This window comes from Castor canadensis, chromosome 12, assembly GCF_047511655.1.
Source record: "Castor canadensis chromosome 12, mCasCan1.hap1v2, whole genome shotgun sequence".
Lineage (NCBI taxonomy): Eukaryota > Metazoa > Chordata > Mammalia > Rodentia > Castoridae > Castor > Castor canadensis.
This window is the reverse complement of record NC_133397.1, coordinates 24,333,491-24,356,400: the sequence shown is the minus strand read 5'-3', so window position 1 is coordinate 24,356,400 and position 22,910 is coordinate 24,333,491. Positions and strand designations below refer to the sequence as shown.

The 22,910-nt window shown below is 37.3% G+C and overlaps 1 protein-coding gene across 2 annotated transcripts in view; it reads right to left on the bottom strand.

Annotated features, from left to right (window-relative positions):
- Positions 1-21,562, bottom strand: part of Ppp1cb (protein phosphatase 1 catalytic subunit beta) — a 37,172-nt gene extending 15,610 nt beyond the window's left edge. Inside the window, exons 1-3 of one of the 2 annotated variants that reach the window (XM_020154579.2) lie at positions 21,425-21,562; positions 21,057-21,196; positions 1,749-1,880 (exon numbers count right to left, since the gene is read on the bottom strand). In XM_020154579.2, the coding sequence (XP_020010168.1) occupies positions 1,749-1,880; positions 21,057-21,108 (184 nt within the window). In that variant the 5' untranslated portion in view covers positions 21,109-21,196; positions 21,425-21,562. Of the gene's footprint in view, positions 1-1,748; positions 1,881-21,056; positions 21,197-21,354; positions 21,374-21,424 lie in introns of those variants that run through there. The other variant, XM_074049415.1, reaches the window with a different exon arrangement.
- Positions 21,563-22,910: the final 1,348 nt, after the last annotated feature.

Here is a 22,910-nt window from a genome sequence, read left to right as displayed (position 1 = left end):
GATTATGACTTTGGTCTTGCTTGCATTTGCACACCTTCTTCCATGCTTGCCGATAAAGCCAGCTGTTTTATAGAGAAGTTTATGTAGCAAAGAACTGAGGGAGTCCTCTGGCCAACAGTTCATTTGGAACTGTGGTGCTTAGTCCGTCAGCCCTTAAAGAATTGAATACTTTTGCAGTTGAGTGTTCAGTTGACTGCAGCCCCAGATCACACCTTGACTGAAGCCTTCTGAGACTTAGAACCAGAGGGACCGAGCAAAGCTGTACCTAAATTCCTAATCCACAGAAACTATGAGATGTTAAATTAATATTGTTGAAAGTCACAAGGTTTGGGTAATTTTTTATATAACAATAGATAAATTAATACAGTTATTCTTTGTATGTGATAGTTTAACTTTGGTCAAACTTTGTTAAACCAAATAGCAAGAACTCAGAAATACATAGTGAAAGTAACTTCTATTACCTTCAAGTTATTTCTATATTAAATAACTTTTGAAAGAATATCTTTAAGAATACTGATGGTCCCTGACCTTAAAATAGCTTCACCTATAAGTTTTCAAATTTATGATGGTGAGAAAGCAATATATAGTCAGTAGAAACTGTACTTTAAATTCTGATCTTTTGCTGGGCTAGTGATATGCAGTGTCATTTTTTGGGATGCCAGGAAGCAGCAGCCAAGCACAGCTCCCAATCAGTCATGCAATCACAAAGGTGAACAAGTGATTCTTTATAGGGTAATGTGTTGTTAAGCTACAATACTCAGTAGGCTAGGTATATTAAATACATTTTAGGCACGATATTTTCAACTTATAAGGGCCTTCTTGGGACACGACTCCATTGTAAGTCATCTGTACTTCGACATTTTAATACTAAGATCAGGTATAAATAATTACATTTATTTAAATTCATAAAAGGGATTGATCTTCTGTAGAAAATTCCAAACTACTACTCTTATGTAAAGGTGATGCTCTAAGTTTATTAATTAATCCATTCAACAACCATTTATTTAGCTAATATCTCCAATTGATGGATACTGTACAAAGGAGCACCAAACACATGATTTAATAAACCAAACAAAAAAAAGAGAAAAGGAATTATTTAAGGAACAACTAAGCATCTGCAAGTTAAATGGTGTCAATGCAGACCACAAAGAAACAGGCAGGATAAAGAAATTTTTTGCACATAGCAAACTATCCTTGTTTAAGCAAAAGCTGCATGGAAGTGACATAATAAACACTAATAATCACTATGAAGAATATCTGCATTATTCAACCAAAGCCAATGTGATGCATGACACGCTTCCTACTGTTTTGTGAAGTACAGAAAAATGCCACTTCCTATCAATAATTTTTCTGGTTATAACAATTAAATGGTTCAACATAAGGTGATAAATTTTTGCTTTGGACAAAAGCTACTTAAGGCTTAAAAGAACAAGTAAATTATAAAATAACATAACCTTCAAAATAAATTTAAACAAAGTTAGAGGACCATGGGTACTGCCATATTGACCAATTTTCTATACCTGTTTTGTTTTTTTTTAAAGCAATATACTAGAATGCTCATTTCTCCATATCCTTGAAAGCACTAAATACCAATATTTGATTTTTTGGTAACTGTATTTTATATAGCTTTATTTAATAAAACTTATCAATCTTTTCTTTTATAGTTTTTTTCTCTAAATCTCAATATAAATATAAAAGGAAAAACATGGATCAAAAGATTTGTTTCCAACTTTACCCAATTTACATACCACAAATTTTCAGTGGTGCCTCCAATTCCAAAAGAATAGGCTGGCTGAGAAAGATCTCTCGAGACTTGATACACAAACCCCGAACTTCTGCTTCAGTCATCTGCACAATCTTTCCCGGACGACATCCTCGCACTGATAAATCAATGAATACAGCCAGTCAGTTTTCTAAAATTTATCCATAAGATAATAATCATTAAGAAACAGTCAAACCCATATTTTGCAAATCAGAAGAGTCACACATGTAGCAAATTACCCTACTGAGTTGCATGGTTAAATATACACTGGTTTCTATCTCCAATGCTGCTGGTTCTCAACAATGCTCCTCAAGTCTGTTGCCAACGAAATGCAGTCCTCCTTTCCACTCTTCAATGCCAACTTGAGGCCTAGCAGCCCTTAAAGGTTTTAGGGACAGCACTTTTAAGGGTCTGGCTTATTCTCTTATGTAAACAAGTCTTGCATGTAGTAGGAAGCCAGAATAGCATCACTAGAATCTGTGGCCACGAAGAAAGGGACATGAAAAAGTAGCTGTCAAAAGTGATTTAGGTTCACACACTTCCTTGGAATATCATCAGCAAGAATTTCAGCAATGACCACTTCCATTTGCTGATTAAAAATATACAAAATATTCCAGATTATATACCCTACTACTTCCCATTTAAAATTAAGTGTACACATTTCTTGCTAAAAATTGATGTAATTCTTTTGTCAGGTCAATGAGATAGGCTTTAAAAAGTCAGACCTTGTGCAAAAGCTGTATATATTGCATTAATATATTAACATTAATGTAACAAGGAGGAGTTAAGAGGAGAGAGGCAATAAACAAATGTGTTTTAACATAGCTTCTAAGTTCATACTAACTCTCAAACATCAATTACCTACTTCAGATGCACATTTGGGTTTGTTTAAAACCAAAAAGGACATCTGGCTTTGTAACTTAGTAAGTATCTGGAATACTAGCTTAGATTCAAGAACAACTCTTAATCGTGGCACTTATTTTAAATGGGGGAAGTTTTAGTTTCAGACAAAGTATTTGCCTCTGGTTGCTTTTAGATGACAAATATACAGCTACAAGTGATTATTCAGAGAAAATACTAACCCATTCAACAAATACTTGAAAACCTACTGTGTATTAGTAGTTAGAGGTAACAGTAATGGACAAGGCAAGCAAAATACTTTTGGTGAGCTGGAGGCACGGTACAGTGCCTGTCTAGCAAGCGTGAGGCCCTGAGTTCAAACTCCAGTGCCACCAAGAAAAAAAAAAGTCATAGGTGACAAAATTCTTTTGGCTATAACTAGAACACTTCATTATCAAAAAAAAAAGCTCAAAGTTTATGTTGTGAATTCCCTACAAAACAGCAACTCACCAAAATTTGTAACTTGATGGCAATTATTATAAAATAAGTCAAAGGATGAGTGAGTCACTTCAATGTGTCAATTTAAAATATACAAATTACTGGACTGAGTGCACAGCTCAAATGTTAGAGCACCTGCCTAGCAAGCATAAGGCCCTGATTTCAAACTTCAATATCACGTCCCCCCAAAAAAGCTAATTACAGCTGTAATTATTTCACCTTATATTTCTTTCCTCTGTAAACCATGTATTTAATTTTGGCCCAAGTAATTGTGTAACTTTGACTAACATATTTACAGAGCTACAAAACAGTTTATCTTATAAAGTCAAACTAAAATTTACCAAATAAAAACATAATCCACAAAACTCCCTTACATTTTATGGATTCTAAAATGCACACTTTTTTTCAAGTTAATATCTGTGAAAGTGAGCAATACCTTGCAATCAACAGCTTCTTGGGATTGATAAGTTTCCTTTTGCCTCTTGATGGCACATAAAAGTACATTTCATAATCATATTTTAAGAGGTAATGAAATACTGTTAGAGAAGCTAAAGGTTCTTCCAAAGGTAATAAGCCTTTGGCAAATGACCAAATCTTGGAAATGAATTTGCCAAATATTTGGGAAAATAAATAAAAATTGCCTCAGAGCAATTCAGAAGTCATGCTCTCATATGTACCCCTGGATTCCAAGAACATTTCAACTTTCTCAGTCATCTGGAAAAAAGAAAGAGGCCAGTTGCCCTGTTACATGGAGCAAGCAACTGCATCACCATCACAACATTTATGAGGGAGTCTAGTATTTGGATGAGTGTGGACATAAAGTGTCTCAATGTATTATGAAGATACTATAAATCTGCATACTTCATTAGGTGCAAAGCATTTCGCAGCAATCATTTCATTTAGTCCTTCTGATAGCCCAGGAATTAGAAAGGGAAGTTATTATTTCCGATGTACAATAATAGAAAGAGATTAAATGACTTGCACAAGATCACAGCACCCAGGTTTTGTAAGACCAGAGAAGTAAAAAGCAACAGAGAACAATTTAGAACCAAAGTCTTCTAACAAAGACCAGTATTCTTTTCACTTTGCTGTATAAAATTTTGGGATCAAAAATTTTCTGGAAAAAATTTCACCCTGTAGGAATTTCCAGCCAACTAAGACCCTACTACCATATTATTACTAAACAGAAAATATTCTGAGGTATCATATACAAATAAAATATACTAACTCTACATGTGTAAGTCAATGAATTTTAAGTTATTATACACCTGAGTAATTACCATCCAGATTAAGATGTTGGTATGATTGCTTTCTGAAACCCTGAAGGTTCCTTATGCCCTAATCAATTAGTAGTAATAACCAAGGTCACAGAATTCTTTCACTACAGAGTAGTGAATGTTGTTTATGAATTTTAGACAGAAATATACACTATGTATTTTTAAAAACACTCTATACTCTTCTAGCAGGTTGTGTGTGTGTTTAGGGGGAAGGGGATACTAAGAGTTTGAGCACAGGGTCTCAAGCTTGCTAGGCAGGCACTCTACCATTTGCGCTATAATCCCATCCTACATATATTCTTTTGCTTATTTTTTTTTCTGTGAGATCCATTACAGACTTGTAATTGTGGCTCGCAGTAATCTAAAGTACTGCACTATATAAATATATCACACTATATAAATATATCACAATATATTTCCACTTTGAGGCCACATGGATGCTGTAAGTACTCATGCACATTTCTTATGAGTATGTCTGTAACACAGGAACAGAATTGATAGGACACAGAGAAGACTTAGTTTAAGTTAGCAGACAGCAACAGTTTCTCAAAGTGGTTATACCAGTCTATAATCCCACAAACACTATTGGTTGTCAACACTAGGTATTATCAGTATTTTTTTTTTACAATTTTGCTTGATATACAGTGGTATTCAGTGAAATTTTAACTTGCATTTCTCTGCTGACTAAAGTTGTTGAGTTCCTTTTCATATGATTAATGGGTGATTTGGATATTCTTGCTAGGCAGGTGCACTACCACTTGAGCCACTCTGGACAATCTAAGTCTTTTATTTTTTTAAAAACTTCATGAAGACTTTTCCCTATCTCTTAAGGCTGTACTTTATTTTATATTTAATTAATTTATATTGTTGTACTGGATGGGGGATACATTGTGGCATTTACAAAACTTCTTACAATATATCAAATATATCACAGTTGAATTCACCCCCTCCACCATTCTCCTTTATTCCCCTCTCCCTGTATTCCTGGAATAGTTTCAACAGATATAACTTTTCCATTTACATACACGTGTACACAGTATTTGCACTATATTCATCCAATTCTTCAATAAATTTAAAGACAATCTTAATTTAATCAATCTTTTCTTTCATTGATTAATGCTTTTTGCATTTTGTTCAAGAAATCTTCGCCTTCTCTAAGGAAATTCCCTCATATTTCCCTTCATGTGATTTGTTTTAGCTCATTTTTTTCTGTAATTCATTTCAAATTATTTTTGTGTATGATTTGAAGCAGAAGTCAAGGCTCATTTCTTTTTTTAGGCAGTACTAGTTTGAATCCAAGTACCCGTGCCTGAGTATCAAATATTTTGAATCTAGAGATAATCATGATTTCCCCCCTTTGTACTGTCAGTATGATTTACCATGACTGATTTCTTTTTTTTTGATTTTTTATTTTATTATTCATATGTGCATACAAGGCTTGGTTCATTTCTCCCCCCTGCCCCCACCCCCTCCCTTACCACCCACTCCACCCCCTCCCTCTCCCCCCCACCCCCTCAATACCCAGCAGAAACTATTTTGCCCTTATTTCTAATTTTGTTGTAGAGAGAGTATAAGCAATAACAGGAAGGGACAAGGGTTTTTGCTGGTTGAGATAAGGATAGCTATACAGGGAGTTGACTCACATTGATTTCCTGTGCGTGGGTGTTACCTTCTAGGTTAATTCTTTTTCATCTAACCTTTTCTCTAGTACCTGTTCCCCTTTTCCTATTGGCCTCAGTTGCATTTAAGGTATCTGCTTTAGTTTCTATGCGTTAAGGGCAACAAATGCTATCTAGTTTTTTAGGTGTCTTACCTATCCTCACCCCTCCCTTGTGTGCTCTCGCTTTTATCATGTGCTCATAGTCTAATCCCATTGTTGTGTTTGCCCTTGATCTAATGTCCACATATGAGGGAGAACATACGATTTTTGGACTTTTGGGCCAAATGATGTTCTCCAATTCCATCCATTTACCAGCGAATGATAACATTTCGTTCTTCTTCATGGCTGCATAAAATTCCATTGTGTATAGATACCACATTTTCTTAATCCATTCGTCAGTGGTGGGGCATCTTGGCTGTTTCCATAACTTGGCTACTGTGAATAGTGCCGCAATAAACATGGGTGCGCAGGTGCCTCTGGAGTAACCTGTGCATGACTGATTTCTAAGTACTAGACTAACCATGGATTACTAGAATTAACCCACGAGTTTGTTTTTTATGTATGTGGCAGGATTCAATTTGAAAATATTTTGCCCAGGATTTTTAAAATTATTATAATTAACATGCATTAGTTGTTCAGATTGAATTTCACTGTGATATTTCCATATGTGCTCAGGATCTTTGTAGCTGTACTTATAAGAGACATTGATCAGTAATTTCCTTTGTTACTTATTTCTCAAATTTTGGCATAAGGGTTATGGGTGTCATAAGACACGTTGGGAAGTATTATCATTTTTTTTCCAATTTTGTGTAAGAGACTAAGATAGGTATAACTCCTCCGTATGTTTTAGGTCATCAGTGAAACTGTCTGGGCCTAAATTATTCTTTTTGAGAGGTGTTTCAATATAAATTCATTTTCTTTAATGGATATAGTTATTTTACTTTTCTATTTTTATGTCAGTCAGTTTGGCTGCGGTAAGTTTATCTAAATTGTCAAACTCATTAGTATTTTTATATGTTATTCTTAAAAATATACATATTTTACTTTTCTCTGAACCAAGGGGACTGCATACATCAAAAGCCCCCTTTTCCCTTAATCACCACTATTTCCTAAAAATATTCTCTTTTATAATCACAGTACAAACTATCCAATTTAGGGAATTTAACACTGAAACAAACATTTAAAAACATACCAATCTGTTCCAATCATGTCCTCTATAGCATTTTCTTTGCCTCTAGTACAAAGTTACATATTGCATTTATTCCATCTTCTTTAATCTCCTTTAATAGTAACATTTCTTTATCTTTACTGATATCAATAGTTTGCCCTATCAGTCTTTCCAGGTTTAAATTTATAATCTTTTCAATGATTTCATTAAAAAACACATCTGCTTTTTATTATTTATCGTTTATGACCTTTCTTACTTTTTTTGGTTATAATTTTATTCTGCTGGCTCAAAATAAAATCTTAATGCTCAGCTTTAAAAAAAATCTTTTCTTTCTACTCTGAGCTCATTTTTAAGAAGCACTTATTACTTAACGGTCATTATGAGCCTATATGATGTAATTCAAAGAAGCCTAACTGCTCTTCTAAAAGCAGTTTAGTACAGGTCAACCTTAATTTTTTCTCCTAACACATTTAAACTACACATAAACCTCTAAACACTGCTTTTAGCTGCAATCGCACAAACTTTAATAAAAATTTTCATTAACATTCACTTCAACATTTTTATAATTTTTGCTATTTCTCCTGTGGTCCATTAAGATATGTAAATGGACATGTTAATTTCAAACTATTTGAGAATTTTCCACTTTGATTTCTAGCTTAATACTGCTGAAGCCTATGATTTGCTTTATGGTACACCATATGGTATATTTTAGCAAATGTTGAAAATCATGTATATCCTGCAGTTGGTAAGTGTATATCCATTAGCTCAAATAAGCTATATTCTTCAAATCCTCTATAGTCTAGACTTTTTTTTGCTTTCTTTACAAGTTATTAAGAGGGTACAAAAATCTATAGGTATGGTTTTAGACCTATATTAGACAAATAAAATACTTAAAGATTATTGTATCTTTCTGTTGAATTTAGCCTTCAGCTTTTCACAATATAAGTAAGTCAACCCAGGTTTCACTTAACGTGAAACATACGCAAGGTATATATTTCTCCTGTTTAAAAATTTGCTCTTCTGTGTCCTTAAAATTAAAATACGACTCTGGTAAACAGCAGTTTTCTGAGCTTTGTCTTAATTTCAGTGTTTGTTCCTTTTACATTTACTATAATTAACAAGGTTGGGTTCAGATCCATATCATTCTGCCATTTGTTTTCTAGTTTATGCCCTCTTATCATTCCTTTCTTTTTTTTTTGCATTTCTTTGGAATAATCAACTTAACATTCCATTTTCTTCTCTATTAATACTGTAGCAATTTACAAATACTTTGCTCTACAGTTGTTATGTTATCATTTCCAAATATTTTAAACCCCACAAGCCACAATTATTATCTCAAACAGTCCAAATTAATTTGTATTTACTCACATATACCCTTATTTTAATTTTTTTCTGAAACTATTTTGCCTTTTTTTTTTTTTTTTTGGTGGTACTGGGGTTTGAAATTCTGGGCCTTCCACTTACTAGGCAAACGTTTCACCACTTCATCCACTCTGCCAGTCCTTTTTTGTGTTGCATATTTTCAAGATAGGATCTTGCAAACGGTTTGCCCAGACTGGCCTTGCACTGTGATTCTTCTTATCTCTCCCTCCTGAGTAGCTAGGATTACAGGCAGGCAGAGGCTACCAGGTGCCTGCCAGTTTTGTTTGTCTTATGTTTTTATCTGGCATCCTTTTCTTTTAACATAAAGAACTTCCCTGAGTATTTCTTAGTGTCAGTCTATCAACAAATTTTCTCAGCGTAATAGTTTGTCATTTTACCTTCACTTGTGAAGGATACCCCCACTAGATTTAGAATTTTCAGTTACAATTATTTTTTCCTTCAGTATTTTCAAGCGATAATTTTATTCTTTTCTGTCTTTCATAGTTTCAATGATAAATTAGGCATTATTCTTATTACTGTTCCGTGAAGGTAATGACTCTTCTTCTGGCATCTTTTATAATTTTCTTTCTTTTTTTTTTTGGCAGTTATGTCTATGACTGGTTCCATGATGGTTTTCTTTATATTTATTCTGCTGGAAATTCACAGAGCCAAGTTCTTTTTTCTTTCTTTCTTTCTTTTTTTTTTTGGGGGGGGGGGGGCAGTACTGGCATTTGATCTCAGACCTCCCGCTTGCTAGACAGGCACTCTAACATTTCAGCCTTGCTTCCAGCCCTTCTTACTTTCATTATTTTTTGAATTGGGTTTCCCTTTTATGCCCAAGCCAGCCTGGACTATAATCCTACTTATGCTTCCCACACAGCTGATAGGCATACACCATCGTGACCAACTACTGGTTGAGATGGAGTGTCACCAACATTTTGCCTGATCTTGAACCATGATCCTACTGAGTAACTAGGTTTATAGGTACAAGCCACCATACATACCTGGCAAAATAACCAAATTCTTAATTTTTGTTATTTTAGTTGCAGAGTTTCCAAGACATAAAGCTCTTCATCTTCTTCCTCTTTTTGTAATCAGTTATTTAAAAATTCTTGTGTAATAACTACTATCTGAATCATCTGTGGATATTTCTTTTCTTTCCCTCTTGGTGTTTAATTAATTCAATACTGCTAGCATGTCCAAAAGTATTTTGATGAATGAAATATTATAAAACTTCTAGATAATACGTTCTTCCAAAGAGGGCTGTTTTCTTTTAGCAGCAGAGTAGCAGTGACTCATTCACATTTTCTGGAGGGCTGCTCTACTTCATTTTCACCCACAGTCTCAGAGAGCAGCCATGATGGACTCTCAATGGAAAATTCAGAATATAGTAAGACCCCTCTAACTTGACAGGACTCAAATTTCAAACTTTGCCACTCTTGCACTAGGGGAATAATGAGGTATCTGATCAGATCTTTAGATCACAGATATCGTTTCTGCTGGGTTTCTTAGAATCTTTTCTTGCACATGTGTACCTTTGAAGTCAGCCAAGGACTTTGGAGGGAAATGACTGCAGTTTGATGTTAGTTTCTATGTGACCCATTCCTCTCATGGACTTAGCAGTTACAGACTTCCACTTTTCCTTCCTAGCCCTGTTAGACTGCCACTTTTTGTTTGGGGTCTATTATTCTATGCCACAAACTAGGAAATGCCTCCAGGGAAAAAGACAGATTGAAGCCAGGCACAGTGGCTCAAGCCTATAATCCTAGTTACTCAGAAGGTAGAGATTAGAAGGATCACAGTTTGAGGTCAACTTTGGCAAAACGTTCAAAAGACTTCCACTTCAACTAAATGGCAGAGGTGATGGAGCATATCTGTCACCCCATACTCTGGGAAGCATACAAATAGGACAGCAGTCCAGGCCAGACCCATAATAAAGCAAGACATTATCTCAAAAATAATCAACGTAAAAAGGGTTAACGGAATGGTGGTAGAGTGACTGCCAAACAGTGTAAGGCCCTGGGTTCAAGACCCAGTACTGCCTAAATAAATAAATAAATAAATAAACAATTCAAACCTCTATTGTAAGACCCTGGGTTTCATCCCTAGCACCACAAATATCAACCTCCCCCCACCCTTTTTTATTTGCTGTGGTGCTTGCTCTTCAACAATGAAATGGGCTTCTCAAGAAAAAACAGAGTCACATAAAATGTGATTACTGGGTACAGACTAGAAATTCAGACGATTACACACCAAAAAAAAATGGTTCCTAACCCAATTATTTTACCTATCAATCGCACAACTTCAGTGGGAAGACCAAGGTTTCCAGACTAGGGAATCTTTCTATACAATCATGGTTACATAAGAAATGTGGGGAAATGATGCTAGGGTCAACAAATTAAGGCTTTAAGGGTCAAATCTGGTCCAATACAGATTCTTCCATGGCCTGTGACCCAAAAAATATTTTCTACATTTTCACTATGCAACTGAGGGGCTTCCACCTAACTCTTTGGAAGTAATCTTCCATTTAAGGACATGCCAAAAGGCAAATATCTAGAGAATTCTACAAATTCTAAGTGGTGAATATATTCAGTTAAAATTATATGTTCATAGACAGTAGTATTTGGAAGTCTTTAATCTGTGTGAAAAGACACCTTTCAAGACAAACTACATAAAATCTCATTACATATCAGCATCAACAGATAACCACTTATAATCAATTTTGATAATGAGAACACTAATTTTAAATAATAAAGCAAAATGTTATCCTTCTTCAAAAGAATTCCACTCTTCTCATAATTACAAAAAAAAAACCCTTATCAACAATTATATTCCAAATTTTCTATTTGTGTAAAATGTTTTTTAGTGAAGGTTATCTTTTGAATACAACAGGTGTTAATATACATGCGTCTTTGTGTGTATTATATGCACACTAAATTTTATCTTTCACTGACCATTCAGTACTATGTCCAGGAATTTCTTACTTATAACTTGCCTTCTCTAAAACAAAGAATGGCAAGGGGTGGTGGTGGAGGAGTGGGGGGAAGAACCAATTCTACCACCTATGCATGTCTACCTCATTAAATCTTAGCAACCTTCATATCCATTTAACTTCCATTTACTCTACTCTGCTTCCCATTCACTTAAGGTTATATACTAATGGTAATTTCCTAAATTTCGAGGGACAATTTCTCCATACTGAGTACAAAAGTCTGCCTGTAAGCAATGAAAACAAAAGTTATTTTTTTTACAAGTGATCTAAATATGGGATTTTGGTTTTAAGTGGAAGAATTAGATAGCTGCCTCACTTTCAATTTATCCTAAGCCTGCCTGATGGCATTGTATAGTACCCAGAATTGTCTATAATGTTGTGCATGTATATGAATTTTTTCCTAAGAAGTCCATAGCTGTCGCAAATTCTCAAAAGGGGTCTGTGATCCATCATAAATTAAAAAAAAATCATTTCAAGCACACTGGTAAACAAATAACTGGTATAATGAGAAAAGAGTAAGAGGAAAAGTGACATATACACACAAGGTCTGGACATTTCAAGAATAAAGAAGTGCCCTAGTCCTACAGTTTGAGCTTTTTTTTGTGTGTGTGGTACTGGGGCTTGAACTCAGGGCCTTCACCTTGAGTCACTCCACTAGCCCTTTTATTGCAATGGGTTTTTTCGAAATAGGGTTTCCTGAACTATTTGCCAGGGCTGGCTTCAAACCTTGATTCTCCTGATCTCTACCCTCCTGAGTAGCTAGGATTACAGGCACGAGCCACCAGCACCCAGCTTGAGCTACTTTTTCACTGTGCTGACACATCTACACTAACGGTGCAAAAACAATGATGGGTAAAACTGCTGGCACCCAAGACACACTAAGTTAGAAACATCAAACTATATTGGGAATTATTACGTTGTTCACTGCCATGCTCTTGCAGTGAAACACAAAAAATAAAAAAGCCAGCCTTTTCACTTAATAATGCCTTGATGAAGCAATAAAAATGACTTTATTAAGCCTCAGACCTTTAGTAAGTATATTTTTAATAAGCTATGAGAAAATGCAAAGTGTCGTGCCATAACAATATTGTCTCAAAGGAAAACATTCATGACTGTTTTAGTTCCAAGTTGATCTAGCCACTTTTTTTCACAGAAAACTTTACTGGAAAGCACAACTGACAAACTATGGATATTCAGACTTACATATTTAACAGACAGTCTTGAAAGTGAATAAACTGAACCTGTCATTTCAGAGAAAACACCAAAAGTGTTCATGAATCTGGTAGTTTCTCCAACACCTAAAGACTCTTTTGATTAGACATCATAACAGTATTAACACATGATTTTTTTGAATATTGTATAAGATCTGTCAACATTTAGACATCTGCATAACTCAGCTGATCCAGTTTCTAATGATCAACACATGTTACAAGGTTATGCACAAGACCATTTAAAGTACAAGAAGATCAAGGGACTTTAATGTAAACAGAAAATACTCATTAATATAACTTCAGATCCCACATTACAATTAACTTTTAAAAACTATCCCTTGCTGACGTTTGACATCAGAGAATATCCACAATTATCTAAAAAGGTTATTACCATACTCCTTTTCCCAACTACATGTCTATACAAATATAGATTTTCCTCACATACTTCAAAACAATGTATCAAAACAGACCAAAGGGAAGAGAGGTAATCCAGCTGTGTCCTATGAAAAGACATTAAAGAGAGTTATGTAAAATGATGACTCTTCTCGGTAATTTTTCATAAAAAAACACTACTTATGTGAAAATATAACAGGTTGTTACTTTAAGTGAACTAAAGAATATTTAAAATTCAGTTTTAATTTCAAATAGCATACACAAATAATTTTGTCCTAAATCCTTTTAAAAGGTATGGGGAAATTGAGGTAATGAGGCCCTAAGACTCAAAGTTTGAGCTCTAATGCCTAGTCTCCGGCCAGAAGAAAGCACATAACACGTACCCTAAAAACACTTTTCACTATTTTATTCTGCCTAGCAGGACCTCTTCACATTCAGAACCAATACTGGTATGGCAAACCAGATTATAAACTCTAGATAATGCAACAAGAAAGAAATTTTATACATATATATGTACAGGCAGGAATGGAGGTTGCATACACTAAACACAGTGGAAGACACACTGTCTGTTAGGTGTTCACATCAAAGAGTCTTCTCAAGTATTAGTGCTGTATGGGGAAGTTGTAGGGCTCAGCAGCAGAGCTCTCTTACCTACTAGCTCAGATTTATACAAATCAATAATAAAAATGGCTGATTTTTTTTTTTACATTTTATATGCCAAAAATTGTTTGATGTGTTTTATCTACTTTAATCTTTACACATTTATTATGAAGTAGGTATTATCACTGCCAGTAAGTAAAAGAAACCAGGTCAGTTGTTGAAATCGAAATACATAAAAAAACTGTGTTGTTAATCATTATACAACGTAGCCTCTCACTGCATTAATACTACATATTCCTTGAGTAAACATCTGATTACCATTCAGAATTCATATAACTACTGCAGCTGGGGTCTGAAATTCACAAAATCTATTCCCTTCTGTCATTATTTAATGTAGACCTTATTCTTTTCTTACTGCCAGGTTTGCAAGTTTTTTATTCCTAAATGTGGTTATTTTCTCTTATATTTTGCCCAATTATTTGATACAAACTCAAAAAACATAGATGAACCTACAAGTGTCTTTGAAGATTACTATTTAAAATTTGAAATTGAACTATTATTATAGTTATAACATCAGAGAAAACTATGGTAATATCAGATATGCTTCTTTTATTATGACAAATTAACCTTTAATTCCTCCAATTCTTGAAAACAGGAGGTAACACTGGGGGCAGGTTAAGATGGTATTAGACAAGTACTAAAAACAAGAAAGTGTTTTGCTCATCCTGTAACTGACCAGATGGGAACTTCCATTACTTGGAGTTATTCTGATTAACATTCTTGGAATAAAATTCCTTTACAGTGAAATAAAACTGTGGCAAAACTCCGAATTGCACAATGTGGGCATGCATCAAGAACCAAAGGCAATGTTCCCTTTAGGTTATGTATAACTTAAATACCACTACTTCTTGCTTGGATGCAGGTAAAATGAGGAAGGGAGGGCCTTGAGGCTAGTGATTTTCAGGAGGATTGTGCATACTTCATAAATCACCATGCTGCACACATGAACAGCACAGCGGCAGAATAAAGGACAACTAGCACTGCCTTTTTTTCCTATTACATGATAAGCACCGACCTAGACCCAAAGACTACCTTTCTCCACCAAACCAAGAACAACCAGCTTTTGGTCCTCTAGAAGCAGAATAAAGTTTTTGTTTCATTAAAGTACTTTCATCTTATCAATCAGATGGAAAAATCTGTTACAGAGTATACTTCAGAGAATGATATGCAAAAAATTACGTTTTACATACTTAGTACCTACAACTGTAAAGGTAACCCAAATCAATTTTGGAAGTAAATGGCATAGGAAGAAAGAGCTATGACTTTCTCTTCTCCAACCTTCACAGGTCCTTTATGTTTCCATGGAGAATAAGCCTTGAAGTAGCAATTTACAGCTGCTAAAGGAGCAATGGTCACTACTAGAGGGCACAAATTTATATCCAATCAAAATTAAATAGTAGAAGATTCCACTGAGAGCTCCCACCCACCACCTCACCAAAGCACTGCCAAGCCTACTGACATTCACAAACCATTTCTTCCCCTTCTCTCTATATCCCAAGACTTCCAGGATACCCTGTGTTTCAGAAACACTTAAAAAGATTTTAATCAATGTTTTCAAATATTTTAGCATTTCTACATTATCTGTATTATTTTGCTAATATTATAATTCAGAATGCATATTCTGCTAAATGATGAATGTAAATGAGTTGAAAAATTTACCAGATGCAGTTTACTATCTTCCTCACTAATTCTAAATCAATAGAATCCTGTCTTTGGAGTCAAATTTAAATAGACTTCTAAATCTCAATAAACCCTTATCTTGGATCTAAACATTTAAAGAAAACCTCTAGCTCTGCATTTAAGTAGCAAAGTAAAAAACATCTCTGGGCTATTTCATCAAAAACCATCAGTTTTTGCTGGAACTGGAAAAAAAAAAAACCCTAATCTATGAATCAGTTAAAAAATATGCCACCATCTTTATGCTTCCTCTAACCTCTCATCTAGAAGAAAAAAGAGAATAACACGGTCTTCTTCTAACAAGTCTGGCCTTGCATCTATACACAACACTTTCCCTGTGAAAAGAAAGGCTGCCAGGAACTACAAGCACTTCCTTTAAACTGCATAACTTTTAAACAATCTAGTCTGAAAAAAAGCTTTAAACAAGCTGGTAGTTCCTCAAAAGGCTAAAGCAGAGAGATACCAAATGACCCAGCAATTCCATTCTTAGCCATATACCCAAGGGAATCAACAACATTAAGTCCATACAAAAACCTATACACACACACTGAGAGCAGCACTATTCACAATAGCACAAACTCAAATATCCATCAAATGATAAACTGGTATTTAAAACACTTAAATGAAAGTAGTCACATGAGACCACTTGATGTATGATTTCATTTATAGAAAATGTCCACAACAGGTGAATCCACAGGGACAGAAAATGAATTAGTGGTTGCCTAGGTCTGGGGCAAGGGCAGAGGCGGTGGGAGTTTAGGAGGAGAGTATCTTTCTGGGAACAAATTTTTTTTTTTTTTTTTTTTGGGAGGGAGAGGAAATGCTGTCAAGTTGATTGTAGTGACAGTTGCAAACTCTGTGGATCAACTAAAAACCACTGGATTATATACTTCAAATAGGCAAACTGCACGGCATGTGAATTATACCTTCATAATGCTATCACTAAAAGAAGGGGCTTTAATGTGGTTTCACTTATGTATTTCATTTTTCAAATCCATAGTAGGAACACTTCCTCTTTGCTCAGTCTGTCAGCCTAACTAAAACTTAAAAGTACATGGATACACAAGGAAGGAAAGAAAATACACTCAATGATTACAGGAGTTGTACAAATTCAGAATCTGACAAGTCAAGGTACAGTGAAAACTAGATTCAAAAACAAGAGATGGTTGGGCACAGTGGTGCATACCTGTTAATTCCAGCTTCTTGGGAAACAGAGATTGGAGGATCACAGTTCAAGACCAGCCAGGACAAAAAGTTAGGTCAGTGACAACCCATCACCCCAACAAACAAGCAAGGCATGGTAGTATAGGTCTTTAATCCTGTGGGAAGCCTAGGTAGGAGAAGGATCATGTTCCAAGACCCGCACAGGCAAAAATGCAAGAAAGCAAAAAAGGACTGAAGGTATGGCTCAAGTGGTAGAGTACCTACCTAGAAAGCTCAAGGCTCCTGAGTTCAAACTCTACCACCAAAAACAAACACAACCCAAGATTTTCATAAAGCTATTATGGACCAAAAATATAAACCCAGTGATAATAGTCTACAACTTATGCTAGCTCAGCATTATGGCAATGCATCAAAAAAAATAAAAACTTATAAAAAACCATCCTATCACACTACAAAGAGCCTCTGAGGTATTTCTGAAGATGTTTCAATGACAAAGAAATGTTCATGATGCAATATTCCACATAAATCAACTCAAAATCTACAGAAAATATTCTGGTTGTGACACATTTCTATAATCCCAGGTACTCAAAAGACAGAAACGGGGATATTGGTGCAAGATACTACCTGAAAATAAAAGCAAAAAGGACTTGGGTGTGGATCAGTTTAAGGCCCTAGTTCAGTACTACAGGGTGGGGGAAAGTATGTAGACATAAAAACTTATCAAAATTTCAACAAGGGTCAGGTTCCACCTACTTGTAATCCTACCTACTCAGGAGGCAGAGATTGGGAGGATCACTGTTGGAGGCCAGCCAGGCAAAAAATTAGTAAGACTCCACCTCCACCAAAAGAAACTGGGTGTGGTGGGAGTAGCCTATCATCCCAGCTAGGAGAGCAGCTTAAATGGGAGGAAAACAGTTTAGGCTGGCCTAGGTATAAATGTGGTCAAGACCCTATTCAAAAAATAACCAAAGCAAAAAGGCTGGAGGGCATGTATCAAGTGGTAGAGCACACACCTAGTAATCGCAAGGCCCTGAGCTTAACCCCCAGCACCATCAAGGAAAAAAAAAATTCAACAAGGATATCACTGGATTTTGGAATTATGGGGGGACTTTTTTCCTTTTATACTTCTCTATCTCCCAAGTTTTATACAATTAATACTTATATAATAAAAGGCAAATCCTAAACGGTTTCATATGCCTTATCAAATATATGACAGACATTATTATCATCAACTAGTACAGGCCAGTTTTTAAATGCTTGGATCAAATCCATACATGGGAACAGAGCTGGCACTCTTAATTACCTAGCAGCAGTTTTCCGTACTAACCTCCTCCTAAATGCATCACATTCTACTTATCCTGTTTTTCTCCTCCAAAATAAACTCAGCATTTATAATTTGAATTCAGTTCCCCAGGTGATTCTGCTATACTCCCACTCCCATCCTAACTCCTTAGAGAACAACTACTCTAAGTAAAAAGCTTTTACTGCATTTTCTGGATTACCCATACAAGCTAACTTCAATTTAAATAATTAGTCAAGGGCACTATGATAACCCACAAGAATGTGGTTGCAGGGTCACTAATGAAATAAAATGGTAGAAGTCTTTTATTTTTAATTCTCAGTAAAACTTAGTCTAAGAAAATATATGGTCTAAATAATACACCAGTATTAAAGTGTCCCAAAAGCTCTGAAAATATAACAATGACATTTCCACCTAAGTAACAAAACTTTACTCATTGAAAGTATGTATACCTGCCTGACAATCTGACATACATACATTATGTCACTGTTTAATACAGCCAATTCACAAATGTGTTACCTCACATAGCTGTTTGTGTAGAGACCACATGGTATTCGTTCTAGTTACACTTAAGAATACAATGTATCATTAACTCTAGTCTCCTTGCTGTACTAGAGATGTTTAGAAATTTATTCTAACAATTATGTATCCTTAGCTGGTGGAATTTTGACTTCCACTTTCATTTAATATAAAAAAGAATTTAACCACAGCTATTGTAAGACAACTTTACAAAATACCATCACTTTAATCTGAGTTACATTTAACTAGCAGTAGATAACATCAATGAAAACCAAGATAGACAAATAATTTGTTTCTTTGAAAACTAAAAGTAATTTCTCACTAAAATTCAAGTCTGTTTTAAACAAGTCTTTCTTTGGAGGAGTCTAGATTTGAGGAGGAGGGGAGGAACTTGGAATGCTTAAGAATCCCAGGGAGGAATTGTCAAACTAAGTATGCTTCTGCAGGACTAAGTAATAAAACTCATTACTGTTAAGTAGTATGTTGAACAGAGAAACAGAGAAGAGGCTGGGAAAAGCTGAAGTCTCTTGTTTACACTAAGAGCTTCTTGAGTGAAGAGATTATGTCTTATCTTTAGATTTCTGGTGCCTGGCACAGAGGGGTTCAATAAACTCTTGCTAAACTAAAAAAGGAAAATGTGTCTGCACCATTCTTCCCAAAAAAAAAAAAAGGAAAAAAGGGTGTACAAAACTAGAACCAAACATTTAACAATGCAACCACTTAAGACTACTTTTCTCAGTTATCTTTTTTTCCTAATAAACCTGGATTCCATTAGTTAAGTTTCTTAAGTATTTGTTTATGATAAGGTGCATTTGACTTAAAAGGTTCCAGGTCAAGCATTTAAACATACACAAATCTGCTATTTTATGCTTATAAAGTTCACAAATATATGGAAAATAAGAAAATATGTGCCAGATGCTAGTGGCTCACGCCAGTAATCCTAGTTGAGAGGCTGAGATCCGGGGGATGGCAGTTCCAGACCAGAGTGGGCAAATAGTTCGGGAAAACTCCATCTCCAAAGTAACCAAAGCAAAATGTACTGGAGGTGTGGCTCAAGCGGTAGAGCACCTGCTTTGCACGAAGCCCAGAGTTCAAACCCCAGTGCTACCATCCCAGTAAAAAAAAAAAAAAAAAAAAAAAAAAAAGGTATATACAGATCTTTACGTTTACAAGCAAATTAAAAATATATAAAAATGGTGTTAGGCTTAAACTTCCGAGATTAAGATATAAAAATTTTTAAACTATATTCCCTTGCAGAGTCATGCGCAATTACAAAGTATGTACTTTTCTAAAACAAATTTCTCACAGACCCTGCAAAATGTTCACATCTGTTAGAGATAACAAAGTCTTAAGTACTGAACACTAACTGCAAGCACCAGGGGGCCTCCCGGGAATAACCTGATAATAAAAGAAAAGGTAAATAAAACACAGTTCCTGGTAAAACTTTTGTTTCCTATTCAGTTTTAAGATTGCTAGAAGGCTTTCACATCTGGAGCGAATATACCGATTTATTTACGCAAAGGGCAGATACAAAACTAATGTTTTAGATACCAACCATTAATTCAAAAAACTAGTCCTCCTAAACTCATACAATCATCTTCGAATTTCCAAATACAAGTACATAATGCTTCGTTGTAGTAAGCAATTATCTTCAGGTAATTTGAAAGCACACAATGCAATCCTTCAAGGTGACTGACAAAGAGGACTCAAATTGCTTCTAAAAACCTTAAATCCTTTTCCTCACACTTACAATTAGCGATGACGCAAATTTTACGGTAAAGGATTCTTTGAATAAGACGGGGGTCTAACTTTGAACAGTACCCTAAAACAGATCCATACATTTAACTCCTGACCTCCCCACCTCTTCTCTTTCCCCCCTTATGCTCCCACCTGCACAAAACTAATCAATAAAAACATGAGGATCCGGAAACTTCAAATACTGCTTAGGCTAGCAAATACCTTTTAAGCCCAAGAGCTGCTTTACACACAGACCTTCACTAAGTTTGTGCACAAATTAAACTATGCTCAAATCCGTTCAATTTTCAAGCCCTTTCAGCAAACCTAGCTATACATTCTGTATTTCTTACGTGCATCTTCAACCCGACCCAAGATTTTGTTTTACCGTTCTTTTTTACGCCGGATTAACACAGTGGGTAAAGAGTCGCTCATCTCATCCTCTCCTAGTTAAAGCCGGTTCTCCAGCATCGTGTTAAAAAAAAAAATGCAGAATAGACGAAACAGTCCTCCTGCGGAGGATTTTTGTAAAATTCACTCCCTGAACGACAATCGAGGGAGCCAAGGGCAATGCACAAAGAGAACAGAAGAAATACACATTCCACGGATGCACAATGCCCGGCGGCGGGCGGGTCACCGGAGGCCAGCGCAGCGCGCGGGGAGCCAGGCGGCCTTCCCGAAGGCTTCCCCGCAGATGGCTGCCGGGCCGGGCCCGCCCGCCTCCCGCGCCCCCGACCTCTCCATCCCCCACCCCCGGCCCCCGCCGCCTGGTCTGGGCGGGAAGGGGGCCCCTGAGCTCCGCGGCGATGGGAGGACGGGGTCCGCACCCCCCCACTCACCCTCCAGCAGGCGGGTGATGAGGCTGTCCACGTTCAGCTCCCCGTCCGCCATCTTGTCGGCACCAGACTCTCCTTCCCGATCGCGGGAACAAGGGCTTCTCGGCGGCGGAGGCTGCGGCGACGGCTCTGCGTTCTCTCACCTACAAGTCACGCGGCGTTTCGACCCCGGCTCCAACTCCCCCCTTTTTTTTTTCCCGGGCCCTCCCCCCACCCCCTCCCCGCCGAGCAGAGACAGCGCGCGCACACTCGGAGGCACCCACAATAAATAAATAAATAAACAAGTGGGGCCCCCACGAACCGGGCCGCGTCAGACCCAGGCCGCCACCTCCTTCCTCCTCCTCGGCACCGCCCAGCTCCGCAAAGCTCACCAGCGCCGCCGACGGCCCCACCCGCAGCGCCACTCACTCGCCACAGCCCCTGCCCGCCACCCCGCCACGCAACGCTCCGCGCAGGCGTGCTGCGCGCTCCCCGGGGCCGGGCCTTCGCGCATGCGCAGTGGGATGGACTTCCCACCGCCAGCGCGCAGGTGCGCCGCTCCCCCCCACTCCCGCGCGCTGTCCCCCACTCTACGACTACTGCGCCGAATCGCCGAGGCGCAGGCGCAGGCGCGGGATGGAAGCCTTGCTTGCTGTGTCCAGCACGCTCCTGTTGGGCAGAGTGCTTGCTCCCCCCCCCACCCCGCCCGCCACACACACACACACCCGGGCCCTGCGATTCCGCTGACGTAGTCGTGCACCCTTCCCGCCTCGCTTTCTTTTCTTGGCTTCATTTCTTGGTTTTGCAAGCGACTCCTCATGTGACTGTTGACCGGGAAGCGCGGACAGCGGTTAACTATGATTGAAGCCCAGGTGTGTGGGAAGCAGGAAAGGTTTGACATTGCAAATAAGGAAGGGGTTTTATAACCTACACATCCGCAGGGCTGGTTCCTTAGGTGTCCCTACATGAAACAAGAGTTAAACGGGCCCTGGGAGGGTGAGCAGTACTAATATTTTACGTGGTGCCCCTCTCTACCATCTCTAGCGCTTTCAGCAATCACATTATTTAACATACCCATCCACGGTAGATAGTGCTTTTCTGGTCATCCCTCCATTATATTGCTTAATCTAAAACCTTGTAATTGGCTTAAGCATTTATCTTCCACACTCAGCTCCTAAAGGACAAAAACACATTTATCTTTGTGCCGGCAGCACACGCCAAGAATCTGGCTCAGAGAGGAGAGTGAGAGAAGAGAAATAGACAGTGGAGAGAGCGCGAGAGAGAAACATGGGGGTCAGAAAGGTTCGTTGCTCTAGCTTTCATCATTCCACCATGTGACACTGCCTTTTGAAGGGCAGGAGCAAGAGTAGCCACCACGAGGATCTAGACAACTGACAGTATTTGGTTTCAGGAATTGTACGAGTGTTTTCTCTTGAAATTCAGACGTGATGCGGCCTGGCATACACAAATAATAGCTAACATTACTGAGATCCCTGTGGGTGTTCTGGCACCGTTTTAGTTGTTATACACTTATTCTCTCATTTAAGTCGTGATAGGTACCATTATTATTTCTACTTTGCGGATGGGGTTAATTGAGTTACAGAAGGTTAAGAAACTAGCTCCAGATCACCCAAGTAAATACTCAGCAGAGCTGGGATTTAAACCTGGGCACATAGTGCTACAGTCTGCACGCCTCACAATTGCTGGTGTACTGCCTCAGCGTATGTGAGCTTAGGTGCTTAAACGTGCATGTGTTTTGTCACAAGGTTGAAGAGTAGACACTGCAGGGTTTGAGGAGGAAGAAAGCATCGTCTAATCACATGTTGTCTGATGTTGGATGAATTATAAAGCTAGGGTTTAATGCTTTTTTTCTAGTTA